This window comes from Lygodium microphyllum, chromosome 20, assembly GCF_053477565.2.
Source record: "Lygodium microphyllum isolate KBCC chromosome 20, Lygodium_microphyllum_v1.1.10, whole genome shotgun sequence".
Taxonomy (NCBI): domain Eukaryota; kingdom Viridiplantae; phylum Streptophyta; class Polypodiopsida; order Schizaeales; family Lygodiaceae; genus Lygodium; species Lygodium microphyllum.
This window is the reverse complement of record NC_141154.1, coordinates 125,585,151-125,604,871: the sequence shown is the minus strand read 5'-3', so window position 1 is coordinate 125,604,871 and position 19,721 is coordinate 125,585,151. Positions and strand designations below refer to the sequence as shown.

The window sequence follows — 19,721 nt, the reverse complement described above, 5'->3', positions numbered from 1 at the left end:
TTGAAACAAGATCCTAGAGCTTGGTATGCAAAGATAGATGCTTTCTTGCTTAGCCAAGGGTTCATAAACAGCTCATCTGAGTCTACCCTTTACGTATGTAAAGAGAGGGGATCCATGCCGATCATTTGTCTTTATGTTGATGATCTCTTGCTTACAGGGACACATGCTGATCATATTTCAGCATTTAAACAAAATTTGCAGCAAACTTTTGACATGTCAGACTTCGGGTCTTTGCATTATTAATTGGGCATTCAGTTCATACATGATGCTAGAGGTATTGGGTTATCACAGTCAAGATACATTAGTAAACTTCTTGAAAAGTTTGGCTTACAGGATTGCAAGCCAGTTTGTACACCAATGGAACTTGGACTTAAATTGTCATTACATGATGACAGTGATTTGTTTGATATACACACATATGCTCCAACAATTGGATGTCTTATTTACTTATGCAACACTAGGCCAGACATACAGTTTGTAGTTTCAGCCTTGAGCAGATATATGTATCAGCCACGTATGTCACATTGGCAAGCTGTTAAGCGCGTTTTCCGTTACTTGCAAGGTACGAGATCTCTTGGATTGCTTTATGCCAAGGGGGAACCACTGCAGTTACATGCTTACATTGATTCTGATTGGGCTGGTGATTATGATTCACGTCACTCCACTAGTGGCAATTGTTTCTTTCTTGGCTCGTCTTGCCTATCTTGGCTTAGCAAGAAACAGTCCAATGTTGCCACATCGTCATGTGAAGCTGAATACAAGGCAGCTTTCACTACCACAATTGAATGCGTATGGATTAGACGCTTGCTTACTGATCTGGATGAATCTGTTACAGAGCCTACTCCTTTGTTCACTAACAGTCAGAGTGCCATTGCAGTGGCACGGAACCCAATGTTTCATGCACGCACGAAACACATTGAGATACATTATCACTTTGTCAGAGAGGATACATGTAGGTGATATCAGTCTTGTCTATTGTCCTACCATCAGTAATGTGGCAGACATCTTCACCAAAGCTCTTCCTGGTGAGAAATTTGAAGCATTTCGCTATGCTTTAAATTTGATCTCCTTTGGTGGTGGATGATCCTTGTACACTTGATCACTCTTCACTCCAGGGGGGGTTTGTTGGGTATTTCACTCACGCCTCACTTACACCTACGCTCATATCGGAGTGTCGGTGATTAGTAGAACATTGGGACACTTTTTACTCTTGGTAGGAGAGGTTTTTTTCCCCAGACTTATGGTATTATTTCGTATGTGCTTATGACACACACTTACGGGCACTTACCGTGTTCGGGTGTGAACACCCCCCTACAACCCTAAGGTTTAAGGGTTGTACCTTATACTTTTAGTTCACACTCTTTTAGTCTATTGCATTGGGTGTCGTGCTTCACTCTTCTACTGTCTACTGTTTTCTGTGCTGAAATTCGATCCTACCTCCACTCTCACAGATTGGCTCGAACAAACTAAGTGTTCTTTCATAGTGTTGTCATGGGCTCCTAATCCCTCGTACAAAAGATCTCTCATATATATTAGGTATTCTTTATACATGCGAGGATCACAAAGCTTTGATTTAAAGAAAGCTTCTCTAGCTTCCAATACATCGTCTAGCTTATTTCCTACTAACTCACCTAGTTGCAATTCTAAGAAGATTTGTACAGGATCGGGATTTTGTACAATAGCCAATTTTACATGTGGATGAATTGATGTCCACCAGTGCTTGAAACCTCCTACAAACCCATGAGTTATGGCGTTGAGGATATCAATCCTATTTGTGTGTGGTTTCTCAATAATCTTTTGTCCGACATAGGCGTACATCATGTAAATCAACAATTTGATTTCTTCTTATGTGTTTCCATTAATGGACCAAATGGGAAATGATCCAACCTTTTCAGGTACTCTGATCTTCTTATAAAAGTCATTATAAGAAGTCATGGATGTGGAAGCCGTACTTGTGGCATTTAGTGGTGCAGTTGAAGTAGCCAAAGTAGGGTCATAAGACTGATGATGATGATGACTATGAGCATTCATTTGGGCTCTGAGTATTGAAGCAGGTGATGTTTTTAACCCGTGAGGAAGATGAATTCTTCTTCTATGACACTTTCTCCGTCTTCGTTTGAAGAAGTAATGGCATATGCTCTGTTTTGCTCAAAATAAGCTTGATCATGGAAATACCATGCAGGTAATTCCGTTGGAGGAAGATTATGTTCTATACTTTCTCCTAAAATTCTAGAATCCAATCTTTTGTGAAGATGGCAGGTAAGCTCATCATTATCTCTTTATTTTGGATCAATGCTTAAGTGCATTTGATGTAGAACTCGTTTTGCTTTCCTTTGTCTTTGAAGTTTGTCGAGATCAAGATCTATCTCGTCAAAAGCTGTTCTGTAGTCAGTATTTGACCAATCAGGAAACATGAACTCGAGATAGCTAGCTAGTTCAGTTGCTGTGGAACCCGACTGAATAGTCTTTTGGTACAGTTCTGAATCCTTAGACTGATGTAGCCATGAGCCAGTGGGTTGATCTTGTATTGCTGCTATCATAGGGCAATAGATATCCTGGATTTCTTGAAGGATATCTTCTGGATAGTCTGTGTCTTGAAAATTCTCACAGCAATATAGATCCTGTTCAGGGAGAATTGGTGTAGTGGGGTCTTCTGTAACCTTGGAGGTTCCTTCCCCAGTGGGTATAATTTCTTCCTTTGATAGAAGTATGCATGTTCAATGTTCCAGATGAGGGAGAAGAAAAGTGTGATGTCCATCCCTTTTGTAGTCTTTTGTTTGAGAAGTTAGACCAGTCTGTAGTACTGGCTTGATGTAGGCACTAGTGTTGAAGAAACATGGGCTGGTACTATTGTAGTTGGTTTGGCAATCATGTTCTTTTGCATTTGCTGACATAGGGCAAGTAGTTGATCTGAGATCTGCTGCAAAGATTCCATTTTTTCAATGAGATCTCTAAGGGCAAGGTGTGTCCAATTGACTGCTTGTATTTCTGATGTCCAAGTACTGTTATCCTGGGGACGCAGATAAGGGGCTGCCTTGTACTGATTACTTTCATATTCAAAATCCTGAATGACGTTGATCACAGAAGATGAAGCTTTTTCAATTAGTTTTTTACAGTGTTGGCAAACAACATGGATGACTTGATCATGAGATGAGTTGGGTAGATGAAGATAGAGAGTTCTTTTCAAGGATGGGAATCGATTGCTTTCACTACAACCTATAATCCGGAACGAAATGGAAAAGCGAAAGAGGTCACCCAGCAATTGTCAAAGCTTTGGCTAAAGCACGTATAGGAAATATTTAAGTGTGGCCTAGATTACTTTCTTATGCTTTATCGGTTGATTGTACTACACATAGTACTACCACTAGATATATGCTTGTTGAGCTCATATATCGTCAAAAGCCTGTCATGCCTATTGAGGATGTTGTTACTAGGATTGTACTGCCTTGGGAGGACGATATGAGCAGGGAAGTCATTTCTCTACGAATTGAACAGTTAGAAAGAAGACCTAAAGATATTGAGCTTGCAGTGATGTGATTCAAAGAAAGCCAAGTTGAAGTATAAGGATAGGTTTGATAAGAAGCATAAGCTTCGTCCTAAGCTAGTGGATGGAGGAGATCAAGTGCTAGTCTATGATAGCAATCTTGATGATTAGCATAGCACTATCAAGAACGTTTTTAAGAGGTGGTTTGGTCCATACTCTATGAAGCATGTATATGACAATGCTACCCACTCTCTATGTGAGCTTGATGGTATGGAATTGAAGGTTTCTACTGTTGGGAAGTGGATCAAGCTATTCAAGAGAAGAGATGAAAGTATTTCCTATGAGTAGAAGAACAAAACCATGAACATGTTCATGCCAACCTGGAAGATAAAGAAGACAATAAGATGAGGAACTTGAGTGTAATGAAGACAGAAAGAGATGGCGCATGCCGGAGCATGTGCAGGTTTAGAGGGTGTGGATGTTGAATGGTTTGTGGGACATAGTATGAAAACTCTATGAGCTACATAACTGTGCTATCCTGTAGTGCCTAAGTGGGCTGGACTAACATACCATACCCTCTTAGATGTGGAGGATTGGGAATGCCCAAAAGACTATGTATGAACTTAAGTGCATGAGGATGAGGTAGGGAATAAATTTAGCAACAAAAAACATGATCTTTGGCAAGGTCAGGGGAAGCAACAAGTTGTGTGGGAGGGAAGGAAAGAGAACAGGCAGTTGAGCGCAATTTGCTCTAGTTTCTTGGTTGCTCCAGTTGTGGACAACAAGGGAGAGAAGGCAGGGTTTGTTGAAGGGAAGATAGAAGCAAAAAGCAGGGCATACAAGATATGTTTTAATGGATGAATACCTCAGCGCAAAACAGGGCAGTTTTGTGAACTGCTATATGGTAAAATACATTGTTTTAAACTGAGGCAAATAGGGATTTTGATTCAGGCCACTGCTGTCTTGTACTCACCCTTGTCCCAAAACAAGGGACTCTATGGACTGTTTTGAAGTAATCTTCGGTCACTGCTGTACATACAATAAAGTTTGATGTGTTGGCCTGAACAAGAGGCTCACTCTTCATCTAGAGCAGGGATTTTTGTGAATTTATGGGCTGAATAGGTCCAGGAGTGTTCTTATCTTTGTACGGGACAGTTTTTGCTTCATAGATGCATTGTTTGCTACCCACATTCATGCACGGTTATTTATCTACATTCAGGGCTGATCATGGCCAAGTTTATGCTGTCCAGCAGACTCAAAGTTGATGTATATGCAGACATATATACTGAATATGTATTGGATGTAAGCTACTATGGAATACAGTGATGCTACAGTTATGCTATGAACCTATCTGTCTCCCTGCATCTAATCTCTCAATTCTTCGTTTCTTTTTGCCCTCTGAACTCTCTCTATCAGAGACCCAGAGTCTTCTCGCGGTACGCAACAAGTCTCTTGACAACTGATAATGTACACGTATGGGTTTTAGGGGTTTATGACTAGTAGCACACATAAGTGACACCAAGCGCTTAGGCCATATTTCAAGTATGGGTGTCCAACCAATTAATGCATGTGAATAGGGGCTCAAGCCAAATGAGTGGGTGATGTGGCAGGCATGCCCACATTTGCTAAGGATTATTGCCACTAATCACAAAAAAGGGTTGTGCTAAGGTCAGGAGGTGAATCATGCAGCTCACATACTAATTTTTTCTCTCCTTTCCTCTATTCAACAGTGGAAACCCTAATTTTTGGTCAGATCCGCAAGCTTCTATCCCTCGTCTATCAAGGGGAGCCCTTATTTCTCATTGTTGGTCAGCACTTGAGCAAGATTCCCACTCTAGACTACCCGCAGGATAGAGTGGACTCAGGTCATCGTCATAGATTGGAGCTAATTGCTAGCATCGGTGCTTTTTAATCTGGGCTGCAAGGTGCAGTCATGCTATTGACCTTTAGGATATCTCCATTGTAGATTTTCTCTCTAAGATTTTGGACCAAGACAATTCACGCCCTCTGTAGGAGATGGGAGAGGCTGCAAGGTGACTCTAAGCAGATGCTGAGTAAAGATGCTTTCATGTGGACATGGGACTTTCGCTCCTTTTACCTAGCACAACATATGGTTTGGTGGTGTGGCCCACTCAATCAGTGTATTCATGATAAACTTAGTAGCCCCTTATGGCCTTTGTTCTGTTTTGTATTTTACCTTGGGGGTTTTCCTCAAAGGTGTCATTAATAGAATTTTCCTTTTCTTGGAAAAATAAAGAGTCTTGCTGTTTAACAAGAATTGAGTATGAAGCTCTTGAAATACTTAACGTCAGTTGAACTATTGTACATTGATTTTTTCTCTTGGACCTTTTCAACAGTCTTGGGTTATTCATATTGATTTGTTCTCTTGGCCCTTTTCAACAGTCTCGAGTTATTCACAAAGGCTCTTGTGAATGGGAGCAGCTGAAGAAGGCGGTTGTGAAGTGTACGGCATTGAATAAGGATGCCGAAAATGAGGCAACATACATGGAGTTCATAGAAGCAATGGATTTAAGTCAATGTGTACTATTGATGGGGTATGTTTTGATCCGCTTGAACTGTTTTAAGAAAAATATATCTTTAAGAATTTTGTGAAGCAGCTCTGAGGGTGAGCATAATGACACTTCATAATTCTCTCACCATGGGTGAATGAGCTGGTAACTCTTGGGTGTTTCAATTGAAGGGTCAGAATTCTTTTATGATGTAACACTCTACATGTGAGGATAGTATTGCTTGTTTGTTTTGCCAACCATCCTATCATCGATGACTCTGCTATATTCAGAAAAACAGTTGATGGTATTTTTTTCTTTTTAACAGATATATGCAAGGCTCTCCTCTATTTGAAAACAACCAGCCTTTTGCTACACAAAATGCAGCTAAAAATACAGCTGCTGCATTGGGCAAAGTGTTCCTTCTTGATTTGGTTCTTCGAAACGAGGACCGCCTTTTTTGTTCAGAGCTTGGGTGGCGTGGGAATCCAGCGAACCTTCTATGTACAGAGAATCCTCCACTAGGACAGCAACACATGTTGAATTTGTATAGCCAGACCTCAACAGAACATGGTGGAACTAAACAAAGAAAGTTCCCTTCATTAGGCAGTTTGTATGCTTTTCAAAATCATGAGTCCCTTTTGTGCATGGATGCTCTGGTGGATAAACAGGCACATGATCTTCAGAATTGTGAGTTTGGAAATTTTTACATTGTTATCATTGATTCAGGAGTTCCACGTCGTCCACCTGCAGGGAAGCGAGCACATGATAAACTGCAGTATCCAAAATTAGTGGAACTTGTCCTTAATTCCACAGACTATGCTGCAAGTATCCTTCATGAGATATCATCAGGTCATCTTGGGTTTTCAAGAGAGGAAGTGCCAAAGAATACGTACATGAATGTTGCAATGACTGATCAGGTACAGGTTATCAAGGCTTTCCAAAGTGGGCTCAGAAGGAGTATCAGGAACATGCAGACATTTTATGTCTTCTTACTGAAACTTTATCGTATGCTTGACATATTGCTTCACAAATTCTTTTGGGCAATGAGTAGCTCACTTCCAGCAGAATGTGGAGATTCTCACGTACAAGGCAGTTCTCTGGGACATTGTGCAAGCCCACGAGCAGCAAAGGAAGTTCAATTTGCTCACTTTGAGTCAATACCTCAAAAAGAAAAGGAGAATGGTGATGTTTCCAGAAATTTCCTTCAGGAAACTCAACATTTTAAAGAGCCCAATAGTGCAGACAGTCACATAGAAAAATCATCAGGGACAAAGTCTCCAGGATATGAGAGTCCTAAGTTAGACAAGAGGCTTACTCTAAAGCTGAAGGATGTTAATCGAAATGCCAAGGTCTGTGTTGGTGAATAATGATTCATTATTCTCATGGCTATTGATCAGTGATACTAAAATAGGAAGTTTTATAGTTATTTTTTTGAATGCAGGTTTTTACTGAACTTAATGATGAACTCAACCATTGGAATGAAGTGCTGTATACTGAAGGTCGCCTTTTGTGTCATGAGAATGGTTTTGTTAGCGGGTTTCTTGAGGGAGGCGGGAACCACAGTGTTGTTGATAGTTATGAACTGAAGGTTTGTGGGCTTATTTACGTGAACCTTGTGCTGGACGCATGCAATTATCTTGAAGATTTAGGCATAACATAAAGGGTACCTGGAATAACTTGTGAAGGTTCTGTCAGTCTCACCTTTCAAATTTGTATTTCTAGTGTCAAATGCTTTTCTGAAGCAATTTGTCAAAGTGGGACAGATCTTATCTTGTTCAAACAGTCTGAATGCTTGGCAGAGGTTTTCTACTCATCTGCCAGACACATTAGCTTCCTTGCTCTATGTTTGCAAATATGCAAACTGTACAAATCAATAATTTCAGGCTTCTACAATCATGGGATGTGCTCTGCATTCACACTGAATGGAGGTGCAATGATGCTGGTGAATATAGCCAACACCTGCCTTGCTTTCTCAGCTGCTCCCTTTTGCTTCTGGGTCTATCACCTGCTAGGATGGACTGGATGCCATTTGTCGGAAGATTTATACTGCTGCTGAGGGCGTGGACCTAGGGGTCCTACATGTGTTAGTCAGAGGACTTTGAATCTGTTTTTGAGGACCAGTATTCAGCATGAGTCGGTTTAGAAAATTTGCCATTAGCTGTCAAGGATCTTGAGACTAGCTGATGCTAAGAGCCTCCAGGTGTTATGTGGCATTAGCTAGAGCAGAGAGATAGAGAGTTACTTTTGCCACAGCAGAGAGATAGAGAGTTACTTTTGCCACTTTAGTTGCACCTACCATGGCATATGGTGTACTCTCCTAGGGACTGGATCTAGGCACTGAGTGGGCTACTTTGGAAAGGTACCAGATACTTTTGTTATCCAAGCATAATGGAGCAAAGCTTCTGTTGCATATCAGATTATCTGACTCAAATTTGGAACCTTTCCCATGAGAGGAGATGCACTTTTCCAGGCTGTGACATACCTTCACTGTGTGCACATATTGAGTGGTAACTCATTTGACAGATTGTCATTGAAATCATCCAAGAGACTAGGTACACCCAAGGAGATTCAAGTTCTTGGAGGCAAATCTTATTTCACAGCAGATAGCCTCAAGAGTCCCTGCTTTCCAGTAAAGCTTGGACACAGCTATACTATTATTCAACAATAGGAAATCAATAGGCTCATATGTTGGACCTATCACTCTTGGATACCCATTTAATACATGGACAGGATTTATCAAGAATAGTGCTGGGGAGATTACTTTGCCATCTTATCACCGAACCTGAGACCACATGCATACAGCCCCATACCTCCAAAGGCATAGATCCCATGCAATGACACTGGCCATTCACTAGATAAGGGTCTCATCTCACTAGCAATGAATAGAGATACTGAGGTCAGAGGTTGTGCCACAAATATTGAGCACCCATTACGTGGAATTAATGAGAGGAATACTATGTCTGCAAATGGCCATTTTTCAAATTCATTATGTAGCCTGTATGTAGCTTTGGTAAGAGGAGCATCATATCTGCAAATGCCCATTATGTAGCATTGGTGAAACCACTATCATATCTGCAAATGCTGATATTTATTGTCTTTTTAGAGACTATCTGGGGTGTTTGACCATCCAAGTTATTTTCAGATCAGAGGTTCTTGGACTGTATTTACTAGAGATCAAATCTCATAGAGCAAGACTGATCAAAGGAGCTCAAGACAACAAACATACATCACAGAGGTTGACAATTGAAGTTGAGCCAAGGCAGACGAGATGATGTAGTGCACAAAAAGCTGGGCAAATTAGAATTGGAGAGCCCATCAACCAAGGACTCTTTGATGGCCTAGGCTATGATATGTCCATCTCTCACCATTTGATACAATCACGTACTGCCCAAATCAATCTCTCTATAATACAGTTTTGTGTGGAGTTCTAGTCTTGATTTTATGCATTCCATCCCCCAACCCAAGATAACCCTGTACTAGATCATAGGAGAGCCAAGTGCTCATTGACATGTAGATGGCACTACCTTTATCACAGTCCCTTCTCTGACCTAACCCCACAACTATACCCATTCATCATATTACTGTTTACTTCACCCCTTTGTGCAACTCATATATTGGGACCCACCCATCACATTACAGTTTACTTCACCCTTAAATTCAACTACAGTTTGAGACAGCCTCTTAGCTCTAGCATGCCTTTACCTATGCATCTAGAGGAACCACTAGAGGCACTTATATCATAGCTTACTACCCTGTTACATTCTGACCTTGCTAGCTTTTCCCCTAAGCCAAAGCAAGAATGCCCTGAAATGGTTGTTATGATGATGAGAGTCATGAGACTTTGTGCAGTCCTCCTAAGTAACATGTGAAGCTAGGGGAGAACCCCACCTTTGAAGCTTATACATCTTCAGTCTTTGAGCATGAAGCTTGATGTTTGAAACTAGCTCTACTTCACCACAAGAAGCAATGACATAGGATTGAATTGTAGTGGGAAAGAATTATTATTCCACGGATTGTCAACTGGAAGGTGGTTGGATGTATCTGGGAGCTAGGGCTACCAGGTCTGGGATCAGCCACACTTGCTCACAAACCCACCACTTTGACACTATTCCACTATGATATAGAGATCTATCAAGAGGTTACAACATGGAAGATACGTATATTATTTTGGGTTTGACACTTTGCTTATGCCTCTACCATTATAGCTCCATTTGTGGCACATCTCTTAAATATAACAATTGTTTAGGACTTTCCATGTGCTCAGAAGAAAAATACCATCATAACGATTCACAACTGGAATGAATGGATGCATAAAAGATGCACAACCTTTTATTTAGTGGCACAAGATGCAATTCTATAGAGACTATAGGTCCTTAGTGTACCCCCTCTAGAGATTATATTTTGGAATATCGTATTATATTAGCAATTGATGGGTGAAGAGACACATGGAAAATGGCAAGAGGGCACAACAAGCACGCACGCACACATACACACAGTCACAGGGATGTGAACTTTTGAGATGCTTAAATCTTGCTGATAACATTTGATTAAGTTGCTAATCAAATGTGCAAGGTTGTTTAGTACATGTGATGCACATGTTAGTTATTTAATGGTAACAGGCCAAGGACCCCGAGGACGCAGTGGGTGTCAAAGGTAGAAGTTGTCACAAATTATGCCGGTTGGGCTTTCGTGGTCAGTTGGTGTTAGTTTTTACCCTAGGACGATTGTTTGGCCAATAAGTGTTTGTGGTTATAGTAGGGACTAGCATTAATTAATTAATTAATTAACTAATGCTAGTCTAAGGGTCAATAGAGGTTAGGGAGCATTCCAAGTTGCAAATGACCCAACCAATTTAATTATGGTGAGCAGAAAACAGCAAATTACAGCAGGTGACAGCCATATGGAGCCATCAATAGGCAGAGGCCACAATAGGAGAAGGCCTGTCAAGGGCTGGCAACATCATCAGCTGACTGGCAACATCAATTTTGGTGCTTCTAGGCTGCAAGCGACTACTTTTCTTACTGGTTGAAACAAGCATGAGGCAGATTGACAGGTTTTTTTGCGAGAAATCTCTGAATTTTCTCTCTCTGGCATTCTCTCATCTCCTTCAGTCAATTCTTAGAAGATCTCAGCTTATCTTAGACATTTGGAGGAGATTTCAGTCAGATTTGGTGGAGAGTAGAGGGAATTCTGCCGTAAAGCCTAAATTTCTACAGAAACTAGGGTTTAGCAGACACCTTGGGATGTGTGCCATCAGTAGAAGGCGTTATACATTGAATTTTGCACCTAAATTTGTGGAATTATGAGGGAACTCAAATGCTAGTCCATCCATTGTGAATTTGGGGCAACATTTGGCCAGATTGGGTATAATTAAAGCAAGTCCTGGGTGAAATTCCGGGGGCCATTGACCCATTTTGTGTGCCGATTGCAACTACAACAAGGGGCTTTTGGATTAGCCAAGCAGATTGTGGAATCTAAGCTTGTATCCAATCCATTAGTCAATACAGTTAAAGAAATACCAAAAGGGGCGTCAGTTTTGGGGCCAAGAGGGTGTCTATTGACCAAGAATTTTAAGGTGAATTGTGTATTTTCAGTTTATTCTTATTTATTGATTGCTGTAATTAAGTTCTTGATCAAGAATTACCACCCTATTGAGAAGGAAGGTTGGTCTCACAATTCCATTGTGCCGGGATCCCACTTAATCCTTTAATTTGGTGGGCCCAAGGCACCTGATTGGAAGCCAAAGCTTTGTGCTAGTGTTGATTTTTGTGTTGTTTCATACAATGAGATGGAATCAAGCAATGATGATGTCTCTCAGTATGGACATTCACATGGGAATGAAGGAAATGCAATGCTTGATCTTGGATAAGGCTCACATAATGGACAGCAAGTTGAAAATGTTGTTGTTGGGCAAGATGCAGGGCTTTCAAGGCATAATGAGGCTGATGATCAGCAAAGCTAAGAGGAATTTGATGACCAGTTCAAGAATCGGATGAGGACAATAACGAATCTCTTTGCTGAATTGGCAAAAGATCCTCAGTTCACCCGATTTTTGAATGTTCGGAAGAAGGACATCAAGGACAAGAAGAAGAAGAAGAAGTCATTTTCTATACCGTCGGGACAGCAAAGTGCATTGAAGGTAATGCCAAATCCTTCACTTGAAGCTTCCAAAGAGGCGAATGAAGCAAAACAGTTGGTACCTACGGGGCAAGGAATACAAATGCAAGGTCAACATGGAAGTACCAATCCAATGAATTTTGGACAGCTGAGCATGTATGCTATGATGGGGCAGCCAGGATACTTTGGTGATAGCATGGTTTTTCATGCTATGGTTGAACAAGGATCGTATATGGGAATGTATGGCACAAATCCCTATGGTATGCAGTAGCCAATGCATGGTATGCAAGGCCCAATGTATTCGGGTATGGTTGGAAATGTGCAAAACCCTATGTATGGCAGCATTGGCTTGATGCCTGGGGCACAAAGTAGCATGTTTGGTAATGCATTTGTACCCCTGAATGTTTATGAGGCTCAAGGAATGAGTGTTAGTTATGTAATGCTTTGTTTGGTATTGGTTTTGATGTAAATTTAGCAAATTCACCCTTTTTGCAACAGCCAGTGTATGACAACTTGACATCCAAAGGGGCAGCAAAGGGCTATGATGATGGTGGAAAAGTAGTAAAGTCTGAGTCCTTTAGTGGTGCATAGGATAGGCTGAAAGCTTTGATTTTCATTTAGTATTTTGATGTAGCTTATTAATGGGGAAACTTTACCAAATCCTCATAGATTTCAAAGGTAGCCACTTTCTTGAGGGGGAATGCATTGTAGTGGTGGTCCATGCTTTTAATGCAAGGTAGAGCATGGATACAATTCTAGCAAATGCTTGTATTGAATTGGTTGACAAGTATATTTGAGGTGGGCATCATGATAGCTTGGAACAAGCTGGATGCTAAGAATTGCAAAAATTTGGAGCAATACAATAAGAAGTTTTGGGATGCATTGCCACCCCTTGCTTACCTTGTACCCCTTCATGAGCAAGTGGAAAAGTATGTATGTGGGTTGCCTAAAGGAATAATGGATTTTTGCATTAAACCCATTGTGTCTAGCATATCTTAGCTCATAGTAGATGCTTTGCTGTGTGGAAAAGATTTCGGCTGCCTAGAGAGTGGGGAGAAGCCGAATAAAAAGTTGTTGAAGGCCGAGGAAGGAGACAAATCTGAAAAATGGCTTGAAAAGAGGCCAAAATAGCAAAGAGGACCCTATGTTTTCTATGCGGAGATCAATGCAATGGGTGCAACATGGGGTCCATACAGGAACTCTGCTTTAAGCAAGCGGCCCATTCTTCGATAATTGGAAGCATTGTTAGTGACCACTTGCAACACATTGGTCACACCAACCTACATGGCACAAGTGAAAGAGGGGATATGTTTGAGGTATGATGGAATCATGGAGCATGGAGATAGAGATTTATGAATCATGATGGAGAATGAAGAGATAGAGATTTTTGAAGAGATAAAATGAACTATGATTTATGAATATTGAAACATAAAATGAGTAACAAATCATCGAATCATAAACCAAAAAAAGATTACCTCAATGATAGCTTGGTGAATATGTGAGCATATGAATGCACCCATAGTTCTTTGTCCTCTTTGCCCTGTATCCATGGCCCACAAGAAGAATGTGCCAAGAGGTGAAGAAACAAGGATGTTGATGATGCCTTGTTTCTTCCGATCACTCCATCCATCGTAAAGTATGGTGCAACAATACTTTGCCCATCCGGCATGCATGGGCTTGAGAGATTTATCGATTCTCTCTCTCTCCTTAGCAAGATTCTTGGTCTTCATGTCATTGTAGCTAACACCATACCACCCCTCATATGGACCAATAGTGGTAATGGCTTTGACCATTCTCTTTCACCTATCCACTCGAAGCAAGTGGAATGGAAGATTACACTCCATTATAATGCGCGCAATCTCTATCTCCACATTCCTTTACCTCTCTTTGAGGAAAGACAAAGGACCAGAAACACCACTTGTAGCTTCTTGTAGTTAGGCTTTGCCTATGTGGCCTTTTGCTTCCAATGGTGGCGGCAGAGCTCGAGGCTGTTGAGGCACACAGGCTAGGAGAAGGTGTAGAAGAAGGTGTTTCGGAAGCATCCACTTCCATGTTGGGGAGAACCACCTCGTTTTGAGCTTTTGCCATGCTCGATGGCCCAAGAGGGGAAGATTGAAGGAGGTGGCTTATTTTTGGGTAAAGAGGTGAGAAAGCGGGGGGGGGGGGTGGGGGTGCTGCCCTTTATAGTGGGCTGAGGTGAGGAAGAGGAGAGGAGAAGTTAGAAAGAGGAGAACAACATTCAAAAGTTGCAAAATGTCCATCAGCCAACGTTCATGTGCCCAATGGCTAGAAAAATGGGTAGAAGTTTGAATTTGTGCACTGTTTGCAATGATCAGAGAGAAGAGTGTCAGTGATGAAAGAAGAGAGATGAAGAATGATTGAAGTGGTGTAAGAATGAATGAAGTGGCTGCCTATTTATAGGCATAAGCTGTCTAGGGTGGCGCACCACTGTGTGAAGAAGTGGTTTCTCAACAACACCCTTTGCTCACCCATCTGATGTCCAAGTAAGCTTCTCAATCTATGCTAGGATTAGGGTTACTAAGAAAACCGATTAACTTATGCTAATTGGTTTTCATGCCTGTTGTTGTGCAAAACACCTCCAAAGCCAACCTCACCCACTTTAGCATTATCACGTTATCCTCAGCATCATGGTTGTTGTGTACGAAAAATACAATGCATTATTGTATGATAAAATACAGTACTAAATGGTACCTTACGAAATCTTATGGTATAGTACGATAGCAATATGTTATTCTCTCCTAAAAACTACTTAAAAAGTATTTTTTCTTCACAAAAAAATATAGAGAAGTTGCTTGGATCTTAAACAGCATAATCCCATGAGAGAATCATACTAGTATAACAAGCATTTAATTTATTCCAAAATGTGGATCGGACAAGAAAATATATATCCTTTAAGTTGGTACCTTATGGTACTAACACATGTGGTAAGGTACTTGTAGTATAGTGTACTATGAACCCTTTCGTACATGGTACTAGTGCAACTCTGCTCAACCTACAAGGCTGTGTCATTTGTGCACTCTTGAGATTGTGTAGCTCCATCTTTGTTAGTACGGGCAGCTCAACACCCCTCAATCTATTGATTCTTGAACGGAGGAAGTAGGACATCGCCTACACAAAGAGCCAAAAACTGTGTAAAGCCACAGGGCACCCCCTATCTGATTGAACTTGCAAGGTGGAATTCCTCTCCCTTTGGAAACACAAAAACAACTCTGAAATGCATTTTGAGATTGCCTTTTTCAAGTTTTTAAAATTTGGTTTTGTTGTTTAGGGGGAGCTGCCTTGAACTTTGCCCACTGGAGTATCCCTTTTTGGTCAATACACAAAGTGTTTTAGTTTGTCAATTTTTCTATCTTGTGTTTCAAATTCTACTTTTACTACGTGTTTGCAGTGTGTCTCTTTGTTAAAGCCATCTATAGTGAGAGGATGCATGGACATTGAAGTTGCACAAAGATTTGCATATCTTGTGAATGTAAAGTAAATTTTAACTCTTGCTAGCAGCCAATAGCTAGTGAATAGTGAGTGTGATGTGCTTGGTAATGCAAGCATTGAAGTAGTAGCGTGTATTACAACTACACATTGACACACATGCACACGTGAACACATGTACACACGTGTGTGCATGTGCACGTGCACACACATCATTTGAGATGCTCTCTTTGTGCCAATAAGAAGTGGCTGCTAGCTGTGCTTTGATCCTATTCACTTGAGTCCTCCTCTCAAGCCTTATAATATAGCCAAAAATACCTCCAAATATACTCCATTGGATCCTATTGTAATCTCTAAAGGGGCCTCCTCTAATAACCCCATGTCTCCATCCATCTATGAAGTGGTTGGGTTTGGGTCAATGTACCACCTCCTCTCACAATGTGCTACTACTCTGATCCTTTATCTAGAGCAACTTGTCAACCATACTTGTTCGAAGTACTCTCTTTGAAGGTGGCTATCCTTCTCCATCATGAAAGTCAATATCTTGGCCTTGCTAGTTGCGATGACCTAGAAGGAGCTCTTCTTTGAAAAGAGATCAATCTAGGTCTAAGGCGTTGGGTCAACTTTGTTATAAGTCCTAAAAAGTAATAATTGGAGAAAAAAAAAGTTATATTATCGTCTGCAAAAGGCCAAATCAGCCTTTGAGATCAAAATGTTACATTTGAAAGTTGAGGGAATTTTCCAAGTCCCAAAATAGTTGTCATCTAATGCTATGACTAACTAAATGGAGAATAAACAACACATAGCTGATGAATACAAAATAATGTCAAAACCAAATACAATGTGGAACTGCTCTAGGGGTTACTCTCATCCCAAGATCTCTCTCATGGGTCTATCTAACATAGAGGGGTTGAAGTGGTGAGGTAGGTTTTCCTGATGATGATGATGATGATGATGATGTAGTATCCTTTGTATATGTAGATGATGTGACTTGGGGGGACTTGGACTGGTGAGTCGTGGATGACGGGCTCTGCATCTCTCAGTGGCTGTGTCTAGGCTGACTCCCCGGGGTGGGGCCACCAGTCAGGTCGATGAGGGTTTTGTGGTAGAGCGAGTGCTCGATGCTCTGTGTCTCTATGTGCCTGAGAGAGTGTGTGTGTGTGTGAGTGTGTTTGTGGAAGTTTATATGAGAGAAGTGAAAGAGATGACTTGTTTGTTTCTTCAAGATATTTCCTACAAAGTATATATTCTTAGTAAATTAATTCTAAGTAATTGTTCTCATTTATCACTTTGTAGTACATGTAGTACCTCCTTTAGTCATTAAAGAGTGTGGGAAACAAAGTGTAAGGAAATAATGTGCTAGTTCTGCATTGATTCACAATGATTAGTCAAAACAGGTACGATTGGAACACATTTTGGAAAGAATGAGTTACATCTCGCAAGCTGCTGACACTGAAAGACCATCACAAGTGCTGGAAAACTTATTTATAGGAGGAGCTTTGGCTGCCAATTCTGTCTATACTTTGCACCATCTTGGGATAACACATATCTTATGTCTTTGCCCAAGTGAGCTGAAATCATTTGGGGATGAGCTGACAGCCAGTTTCCATTATAAAGAAATTCAGGTTATTATTTCATTTTTATCAAAATATAACTTGTCCTTCAATTCATTGTCATATATTTGGAAGCTTCTTGGCAATTTCGACATAAGACTTCTCTCTTTGGATTATTTTATGGCAACTTCTATAAATGAAGTCTAGTGAATGGATCTGTCAACATCAACAAGAGCCTAGGGTTTCATGTAGAGTTGACAGAGAATTCTGGAGGCAGAAGTTTGGGGAGTCTGGAGACAAAGAAGTCCAGAAATAAAAAAGTTGAGTTTGGAGGCGAGATATGGAGTTTAGAGGCAAGAAGTCTGGAGACAAAGAAATCTAGATGAGAGGAGAGAGGGTGCTAGCTCTCAAGGAGGTCTAGGTCTTGGGACAAGAGGTCCATAGTTAGGGAGTCTTGAAAGAGCAGTAGAGAGAAGAGTCCAGAGAGAGAGGGGTGAGGGAAGTATGGAGAGAAGAGGGAAGAGAGAAGAGAAGAGGGGTGAGAGAAGTTTGGAGAGAAATGAAAAGACAGAGAAGTCTAGAGGGAAGTGGTGAACAGAAGTGGGGTATTGTACACAGTGCGGTGAAGTAGAAAGGGAAGGAGAACTATGCAGTAGTACAAAAGTAGCACATTAGCACTGAAATGATTGATTGTTATAATGGTTGCCTACCCTCTCTTTTTATAGTTGAAGAGGAGAGGCAATAAGATCTGCAGGCAACATCTAGAGACTTGCGGAAGTGGAAGAGATATTGCTTGGAAATGTTGACCCCAAAAAATCTCTGGGTTGGGGTGGTCCTTGCAGGTCGGGTCCAAACTCTACCTCAGACTAATCCAGGTCCACAAAGACTCCTGACAAAAAGTTTGGAGCAAAGTCCAAAGTCGGCCTAGACTCCGCCTTTGCTTAGGGCAGAAAAGTCTATGGACCAAAAAATGTCCAGAGAAATCGATGAAATCTCTTGACAACAAAAGTCTCAAAAATCCTAAGTCACCCCAAAATGACAACAGCTAAAAAGTAAACTAGTGATTGTTCACAAAAAAAAGATTGTTCCTATGCTATATACAAACGTGAGTACAGCTTGAACACTTTCGTATACAAGTGTGAAATACACCTTAAAACTTGTTTTTATATGCTATACAAAAGAGCTCATATGTGGTGCTCCCGCATGGTTTACACCCACCAAAATAAAATTAAGCCTAAAATGTGCCTTGAATGCCTAGACTCGTGAGACGTTGGTACTTTTACCTATCCAAATACGTCCATGTGGCCCAAATGCTCGTGGATTCATGAATAGACAATCTCTTGACATGAGTCAAACATGCAATTGTTTGGCTACCTATGATTCATTTTGTGTTTGGTCAGTCCATCTCTAGGGATGTGGCTGTCTGTCCATGTTTGCTCTCCCAAGTTCCTTCAACCATTTCATGGGAGTTTGGCAGTCAGCCCGTACCCTGAACCCATCTCCGCCCTGCCTACCTGACCTAAACCAAAAGCCGTCCCCCCCAAGAAAAAAAAAGGAACCCTGCACTCTACCCTGGCCTGTCTCCACCAATGCACCCCAACGTGCCCACCAAAACTTCTGACCTAACCCGACCTGAGCCATCCAACCCACCCGATCCTAAACTCCACCCCTAGTTACCTACCCTGATTGCTACACAAGTAGCCCCAAAAAACCTCCTCCCACCAACACCCACCCATTCTATGTACGGGTAAGCAATGGACCTCTTTCCTCATGTACAGCATTGTTGTATTTGTTGTTACTTGTGGAAAGAGTATTGTATTGTATTGTATTCTATGAATAAGGAAGCATAATTAGAACAACATTACTCTGAAAGAAGAGCGGTAGATGAATTGCAACATATGTTGTAGAAGTTAGACCTTGATTTGAGGTTTTTTTCTATGAGTGACAAAGACATATTGTAGAGCTGTGGTTAGGGTTTTCAGTGCAAATCTTTACTTGGAAATGAGTTGCTCTGGTTAGAATAGCCTTATTTGGCTGATTTCCTGCCAACTTTTTTGGCCCATGATCCCTTCTAGCAAATGCTCTCTACTCTTTACCCTTTTGGATGTTCAAGTCTGCTATAGATTGAACATACTAAGTCATGCAAAGGTGCAAGTTTCCAATACTTAAAGGTGACTTTTGTTCTTTAGGTTCCATGATGAAACCATAGTTTCCATGCATTTCAGAAATGGGAGTTTAAAAAACGGGAAGAAACCGAGTTTTGGAGTTTCAGCCATCTAAAATTTTTGTGGAAATGGCATTTTGGAATATACCAACAATTTATAATATGAATAACAACGTACATGTTTATGCATACAAATATATAGATATATACATATTCTAAGTATATTAGAGACTAGAGTCACGAACAATCTTAACTTTTAACACAAGATCGATGATTCACTTTGCCCAACTTCACATAGTTATCAGTTCTGTAGGCTTCAACTTGCAAGATTCTAGAATTAGTATTAAGTAATCTTAAATCACCCAAATAATTGACAATATTTTGGAACAAAAGAGCCCACATGTGACATGTCACATAAATCCTGAATAAAAAGGATAACATCATAA

The 19,721-nt window shown here is 40.8% G+C and overlaps 1 protein-coding gene across 2 annotated transcripts in view; it reads left to right on the top strand.

The window, feature by feature from the left end:
- LOC148019355 (dual specificity protein phosphatase family protein) overlaps positions 1-19,721 on the top strand; it is a 93,414-nt gene that overhangs the window by 71,081 nt on the left and 2,612 nt on the right. Inside the window, exons 6-9 of one of the 2 annotated variants that reach the window (XM_087661000.1) lie at positions 5,888-6,039; positions 6,320-7,343; positions 7,436-7,582; positions 16,956-17,183. In XM_087661000.1, coding sequence (XP_087517126.1) covers positions 5,888-6,039; positions 6,320-7,343; positions 7,436-7,582; positions 16,956-17,183 — 1,551 coding nt within the window. The remainder of the gene's footprint in view (positions 1-5,887; positions 6,040-6,319; positions 7,344-7,435; positions 7,583-16,955; positions 17,184-19,721) is intronic. The other variant, XM_087661001.1, reaches the window with a different exon arrangement.